The sequence below is a fragment of the Trachymyrmex cornetzi genome, unplaced genomic scaffold (assembly GCF_001594075.2).
Source record: "Trachymyrmex cornetzi isolate Tcor2-1 unplaced genomic scaffold, Tcor1.1 scaffold570, whole genome shotgun sequence".
Classification (NCBI taxonomy): domain Eukaryota; kingdom Metazoa; phylum Arthropoda; class Insecta; order Hymenoptera; family Formicidae; genus Trachymyrmex; species Trachymyrmex cornetzi.
Window position 1 is genome coordinate 517,599 of NW_017299883.1, and position 7,833 is coordinate 525,431.

A 7,833-nucleotide genomic window follows, 5' to 3' on the forward strand; every position below is an offset into this window, starting at 1 on the left:
TAAACTCCTATAAACAGATTTCCCATTTCCTTTATTGTATCTCCGTAAAAAATTATCAAAAACACGCCTTTTTTTTCGAGCTCTAGAGTGGCGTTACCCCTTAATTTAAAGAATTAAAAAAGTTAGAGTACACTATATAAAAAATTAAAGTAAATCGATCTATATTAGTAGAGAGAGATTAGTCTTGCATTTATTTCTGTACAGAGTTTCCCAGTAAATAAGCTGACGTTACTCGTCATTTTGATATCATCTTAACGGCATTTTGACATTTAGGATGTCAAGATCACCGTCATGGTACGGGACGTTTTGCAGTCATACAGTCATTATTTTGCCATCATTTTGATTACTTTTTTTGACATTTAGGACGTCAAGATCACCGTCATGGTACGGGACGTTTTGCAGTCATACAGTCATTATTTTGCCATCATTTTGATTACTTTTTTTGACATTATATTCCTAATCAATTTGACATCACATTGACTAAGTAGTTTTCACTCTATAGAGTGGCGTTGTTTGAGGGCGAAGGATTTCTAGGTTTTTTAAAGAAACAACGCCGCTCTATGTCCCAGTACGAATATAAATGAAAAATTAATAATTAATTTCTATGATCTTATCTCAATCTATATAGTTTTCGTAAATCTTTTCCGCCAGAGTTATAAACAAACATTTATTAAATTACGATAAATATTTTCCTCGACGTTCGATAAATGGACCAAAAACTCAAACCATAAAAAATGTTAATATTACAGAATGATCAAGTCGAAATCTTTTGAATCAATTAATATATTTTCATTGATATTTTCTTCGCTATCATCACTTATACATATACCTATTTCTATCAAATTAATTTAACTTCAATCTTAGTTTAACTTATATCTACTTTTTATCTTTCTCTCCTTCTAAGAATTAGAAAAGGATAAAAAGCAAATTAAATAAAGATTAAAGTTAATCTGGTGGTCTTAAACATTAACAATGTCAATTTAAGTCAAACAGAAATAACGTCCCATACAGCACAGAAAGATTGCAGAAACATTGCAAAATGATTTCACTGAAACATTGCAATATTGCATGGTGGTTGCGAAACATTGCTGAATCATTGCTGCAAGATTCCAACAATATTAAGATGTCCGCTTTTTGTTATATTGCAAAACGTTGTTATATTCCAACAATATTATATTCCAGCAATGTAATTATGTATTTGAATCCTAAATTTTTTACGAAGACTCTGAAATGAAAACTATTTTCTGTACACTGTATCTTACTAACTTTAATTTTATATATAATATGTGCTTTCAAAAAGCAATTTTTTATGATAAAACCATAAAATATTCTAATAAATGTAGCATTAATTCTGAAGGATAAATTTATTCGTAAGGATAAAGCATGTATGTGTGTGCTCCGAACAAACTACAAATATTATCCACATTAATATAATAATACAGTCGCTTGGTAAGTTAATCATAGATTAAGTTAATCGCAGTGATTCTTTTTAATTCGAAACCACTCCGAGTTAATTGAAATCGATTAAAAAATGACGGTATGAAGTTTATCAATAAAGTTCGGGCGCTGGTTTATTCTTGCGTTTACATCAGGCATAAACACATCATCGATCACATAATTAATATTTCAATAAATCGTTTTCAGCAGCTTAATTGCTTATTGTCTTATCCGATAATGATGCATTGATTGTATCCAAACTCTATATTATACAATCTTTTGATTTCATATTTAAAATAAATATAAAACTTAGCTAATGAAATGGTCAAATAATAGATCAATAAATTTTTTATTTAAATATAAAATTATATTAATTATTATATCATTAAAAAAAACGGCTGTTAAACTACAAACTAAAAGACTGTACTACATATAAATATTGTAAAAACTTATATTTTTATATTATTATTATTATAACAATGAAAGAATTACAGTTTTGCAATGTTTGTGGAACATTACAGGCATAGAACTGACATTTTGCAGGCAAATTGTTAATTTACATTTTTGTAGTATTTCTACAATGTTACATTGCAATCTGCAATATTGCAACATTGCAGCAATATTGCGTCAATCTTCTGTGCTGTATGGGGTATTTCATCAACAATTTTCGAATTACTGCATTGTTAATGCACGTTTGAATGACAATGACGAAAAAAGTATCGATGAAAATATATTAATCGATTCAAAGAGCTCCTGCTTCGTCATTCGAATCTGCAGTACATTTTTCATATTATAGTTTGACTTAGATTAAACGGAATTTCATTTTTTAACTCATGTCCACTAAGTTTATTTTATTAGTTTCCATCTATTTGTCCCGTGTTGATTTGTTCGTTTCGCGGCGATCTTCCAATTCCGGAAGCTCCGTCGAGCGACACGATTGCGCTGAGAGATGATCTACTTGCGAGTTGCGGCCATGAGAGCGGCGCTGATATAGTCGCGTAGACGCATTAGTTGTTCAGAATTCGGACGTCGGGACTTCGGTACGAGTCATTTTTCGGTGGAGTGGAACGCGAAGTGATCCGGCTAATTGAAAGCGAATGACGCGATGGCGATCATTGAGCTGGCCACGGAGCAAGCATTCGACGACTTCATCAAGTGAGTAATTGAAGCACCGGGTCGAAAGAAGTTTTATAACCTCTTTTCACGTCTAAACCAAATAAGTATCTACTTTTCTCACGGGAACGATCTTTTTTTTCTTAGGTCCAGTTCCATTAATGTAAGATTAACTTTAGTTTCGATTTAATTTACGGTTTATCTTATCTAATTCTTAGAATTAGAAAAAGATGAAGAGTAAATTGAACCTAGATTAAGTTGATCTTACATTGGTGCCCCCCTCCCCCCCCCCCGGATCTTATCACATTCTATTGTTGCGAACTCGGTGGCAAATATTTTTAAAAATTTTTCTTTAACATAGAATTTTAGGAATAAGATAAAATTGTAGTCCTAATTTTTTATCAATTTTATTTCTAAAATTGGTAATTATGAAGCAGATGGGTTTACAAAAATCAATGAAATTAGCCTTATTCGATGCGTTTTTGCACAAAACGAAAGAATCTGGCAGAAGAAAATTTACCTCGCGAAAATAGTAATCGTTAAAGTTGATAACTAATCAGGAAATCTGTACTCTGTGATCTTTTATGTATGCGTTTACTTACTTATTGATGAACTATTTTCTGTTATAATTTAAATTATATAAGAAAATTTATTAATTAAAGCAGAGAATGTATGATATATATATTTTAAAGAAATGTTAATTTGTTTTTCTTTTTAATCAACGTAAGACAAATGAAAAAGATGTAAATTTTTAATTATAAATTATTCTCTGCTATAATTTAAATTATATAAGAAAATTTGTTTTTAATAAATTAAAGCAGAGAATAATTCATCATTGAATTATCATTATCATTAAGTACGCAAACGTGATCACAATACATATGCAGCATGGTGGAAGTAATATATACTTCCACCATACATGTGCAGTTCATTAATATTAAGTCGACACGACAGATTTCTTAAGACCTAGTTTCACAACTCACGATTAACTCTTAACCGAGGTTCAACTTGTTTCCCATCTCATTCTAGAATTGGAAAGAGACAATGAATAATGTCCATTTCCAACTTTAGAATTAGGAAAAGACGAATAGTAAGTTGAACCGAGATTAAAGTTAATCTACATTGGTGGAAACGAGCATAAGTTGAACCTTGGTTAAGAGTTAACTGTGAGTTATAGAACTGGGCTTAATCTGAATAATAGTTAACTTTAACATTTAATTCTTAGTAACCTTAGTTTTAGGCACCCTACTACACCCGTTCGGTCATTCGTGTTCTGGATTAATTTTTATCATTTTTACAAGTATATAAAAATTATTAAACGATTTTTATATATATTTTGAAGGTATTTGTAAAATTTTATATTTATAACAAATTGTATATATAAATTGTTATAACTAAATATAATTAACAAAATGACAAAAATGTACTTTTTCATACAAAAATGTTTAAAGGAAAAATATGTTTTGGTATCTTAAAGTTGACATTCCAAACTACAAAAGAAAAAATAGTTCAAGTGTCGGCTGTCCAAAAAATTTAGTTATTTAGTAGAAAATAATGTTTTTTTAATATGCATAAATGGCTATATAAATTAAAGATATATTGCATTTACATTTTAAACAATGCATTTTATTATCACTATTGTGTTAAAAAACTTATAATTTATTAGCAAAAATGTTTTTTATAATATTACAGACAACACAATATAGAATATTACAGACAACGTTTAACATAAGGGTGCCAAAAACCATCGTGTTTATTAAGGTCTAATATGTTGTTCCAGGGTTAAATTCTTTTTTTAATAATTCGCGAAATATTCCTGCAATACAAACAAGAATTAGTCGAAAATAAAGGAAAAAAAATTTTTTTTAGTTACAAAAATGTACACACGATGGATCATTTATGACCCAGAGATGAACTTCGGAGTTATTTTAGTTAAAAGATACGCACAAATTGAGGCCAGCAATACACAAACCTTGTTCTCTAGATGTCAAACTTTTTTTTTAGGAATAGAAAAGAGACCGGTATTTGACTAGGTGCTCTTAATATTTCAAAGAAAAGAAATGTGCAGGAAACGAATGACCAAAGGTGTGTTCGCGGGACAGCGATGCTTTTTTCTCCTAGATTCTTTCTTTTTATGCAAAAACACGTCAAATAATCCTAACTCCATTGATTTTTGTGTGTAAGCCTTCTTCATAATAATTCATATTTTTTAACCTGAACAGTCGTTAACTTTAATGATTAATATGTCGATTCGCGAGGCATCGCGACGTTTTTTTTTGCCAGATTCTTTCATTTGATACAAAAACGCATCGAATAAGGTTAATTTCAATAATTTTTGTGAGTAAACTCGTTTCTTTCAAAATTATTTCAGTCCAATGTCCACATCTTTATAAAATAAATGTTTTATATTTCCCAAGTGGCAGGTCTTTTAGAACAAAAATCTGACATAATTGTAAACATTTCTTTATTCTCTATCGAAAATTAATGCATTTTTCTCTTCTTATAATGGATATGGAATGGTCCATACGAGTATGATAAACGTTCTTTTACAATTTTCTTCTGTATGTTTTTTTTTATAAATATGTGTTTGTTATGCAAGGTCCAAGGAACTTTCTGTCCTACACTTTTACGCGCCCTGGGCAGAGCAATGTTCTCAAGTAAACGACGTACTTGAGGAGATGAGCAAGCTGGAACAGTACAAGGAAGTAAAGTTTGCTAAGATTGAGGCAGAAAATGTACCCGAAGTGTCTCTAAAGTCTGGAATAGCTGCTGTACCCACGGTTCTTCTGTTGCGGAACAGTAATGTGATAAGCAGAGTGGATGGTGTCAATGTATCTGCATTGACCGAAAAGATCAAGCATCATCTGAACAACAAGGATGCTCCACTGCTTAACATGAAAGCGAAGGAATCTCTTGACGATAGACTGAAGAAACTGGTGAATCAAGCATCATGTATGCTGTTCATGAAGGGAAACCCTGCAAATCCACGATGTGGTTTCTCCAGAACAATTGTTTCCATTCTGGACAGTTACAAGACAGATTACAAATCGTTTGACATATTACAGGACAATGATGTTAGAGAAGGACTTAAAAAGTTTAGCAATTGGCCGACGTATCCACAATTGTATTTGAATGGAGATCTTATTGGCGGATTAGACATAGTAAAAGAGATGAATGAGTCAGGTGAACTAGAAAATATGTTACCAAAGAAAGAGAGTCTCGATGCTAAGTAGGCCTCTATAATTAAATGGAATTTCATTTTGCATTAAGTTTCGTACATAAATAATGACGTACAAACAATATTATTTTTTCAAATAGCTCCTATTTTAACTATCATCTTTTTAATGTTATTTCATATTATATTTTTGAAATTATAAATCCCCTGTTTGCGCAATAAATTAAATTTTACAATGAGTTTTAACTAAAAATTTTGTTCAATAATTATATTTAGCATCCTACTATTTTCAAGCGAATCTTATATTCCTTTACTTATAATCTTAATTATCTTTTGCTTATATACATTTTATAAAAGAGAGTTATAAAACTATATCCCAGAATCATAAATAAACGTGATCTTCAATTGTATAATAAAAATTACCCATAATCAAATTTTCCTTGCATTATTAAATATTGATTAATTTTGTACTGTGTAATTTGTTATTAATATTCTTTAAGGCCGCAGCATAGACTTTTGCATAACGCACAACGCATAGTGCATAAGCGAATAAACTAATCAGAATCTTTCCTCCCATTCCATGGAAAAGAATAATTTTGATTGATTGATTCCTTTATGCACTATGCATTATGCGTTATGCAAGAGTGTGTGCTGCGGCCTTAAGACTAAGGACTCTCACACATGAAATGCATAACAGAGCATAAGCATAACATAAGGCCGCTAAACCAATGAGCATCTTATGTAAATCAATATGGCGACATTATGCTAGATGCTCATTGGTCCAGCAGTCTTATGTTATGCTTATGCTCTGTTATGCATTTCATGTGTGACAGCCCTAATGGCTGCAGCACAGACTCTTGCATAACGCATAATGCATAGTGCACAAGGGAATCAACCAATCGAAATTCTTCTTTTCCATGGAATGGGAGGAAAGGGAAGATTCTGATTAGTTTATTCGCTTATGCACTATGCATCATGCGTTATGCAAGAGTGTGTGCTACGACCTTTATGTTTAATTTGTCAGACTGTCATGTGTACAAATTCCTAAACAGATAAAGCCGCGACACAGACTTTTGCATAATGCATAAGCCCGGATCCTCGTACGGGCAACAGCGCTTTGACACCAAACGCTGATTGGTGAAAAAAGGGTGATGGGGGTAAATTTTACCCCCACAACCGGCTTTTCACCAATTAGCGCTCTGTGTCAAAGCGCTGTTGCCCGTATAAGGATCCGGGCTAAAGGCCGTGACACAGACTTTTGCATAAAGCAATAATCGAAATTCTTCTTTTCCATGGAATGGGAGGAAAGGAAAGATTCTGATTAGTTGATTCTCTCATGCACTATGCGTTATGCGTTATGCAAAAGCTTGTGTCTGGGCTCTAAGGGCTCTCACACATGAAATGCATAACAGAGCATAAGCATAACATAAGGCTGCTAAACCAATGAGCATCTTATGTAAATCAATATGGCGACATTATGCTAGATGCTCATTGGTCCAGCAGTCTTATGTTATGCTTATGCTCTGTTATACATTTCATGTGCGATAGGCCTAAAGCCCATGACACATACAAGAACGTAAGACCGTAGCACGCAAGCAGTAAGTGAATTAGCCAATCACAGTATAGACCGTAAGGCCAGTAGCGAATCCAATGTTAAGGCCGCAGCACACACTCTTGCATAACGCATAACGCATAGTACATAAGCGAATCAACTAATCAGAAGCTTTCCTTTCCTCTCATTCCATGGAAAAGAAGAATTTCGATTGGTTGATTCCATTATGCACTATGTATTATGCGTTATGCAAGAGTGTGTGCTGCGGCCATTACGATTTCTTAAGCCCATGACACATACAAGAACGTAAGGCCGTAACACGCAAGCAGTAAGTGAATTGACCAATCACAGTAGAGACCGTAAGGCCAGTAGCGAATCCAATGTTACGATTTCCTTACTGATTACGTCTTACGGACTTAGTTTTTCTATGTGCTCCCGGCTTTACTAATTACGCCTTACGGCCTTACGTTTTTCTATATGCTCCCGGCTTAAGGCATAACGCATAACGCATAGCGTAACGTGTAGCAACGCACAAGCTTGTACATAAGCTTGTGCT

At 32.7% G+C, this 7,833-nt stretch overlaps 1 protein-coding gene across 1 annotated transcript; it reads left to right on the forward strand.

Moving 5' to 3' along the window:
* The first annotated feature begins 2,391 nt into the window (after positions 1-2,391).
* Grx3 (Glutaredoxin 3) lies at positions 2,392-5,867 on the forward strand. Its single transcript, XM_018515342.1, has 2 exons — positions 2,392-2,592; positions 5,150-5,867. Exons 1-2 carry the CDS (start codon positions 2,543-2,545, stop codon positions 5,781-5,783), a joined length of 684 nt encoding a protein of 227 aa, XP_018370844.1. The 5' UTR covers positions 2,392-2,542; the 3' UTR covers positions 5,784-5,867.
* Positions 5,868-7,833: the final 1,966 nt, after the last annotated feature.

Excerpts from the sequence above, each read along its gene's own strand:
- Grx3 (XM_018515342.1), top strand. The coding sequence starts at position 2,543 with ATGGCGATCATTGAGCTGGCCACGGAGCAAGCATTCGACGACTTCATC. Across the intron at positions 2,593-5,149 it reads GCATTCGACGACTTCATCAA|GTCCAAGGAACTTTCTGTCC; the intron begins GTGAGTAATTGA and ends TTGTTATGCAAG.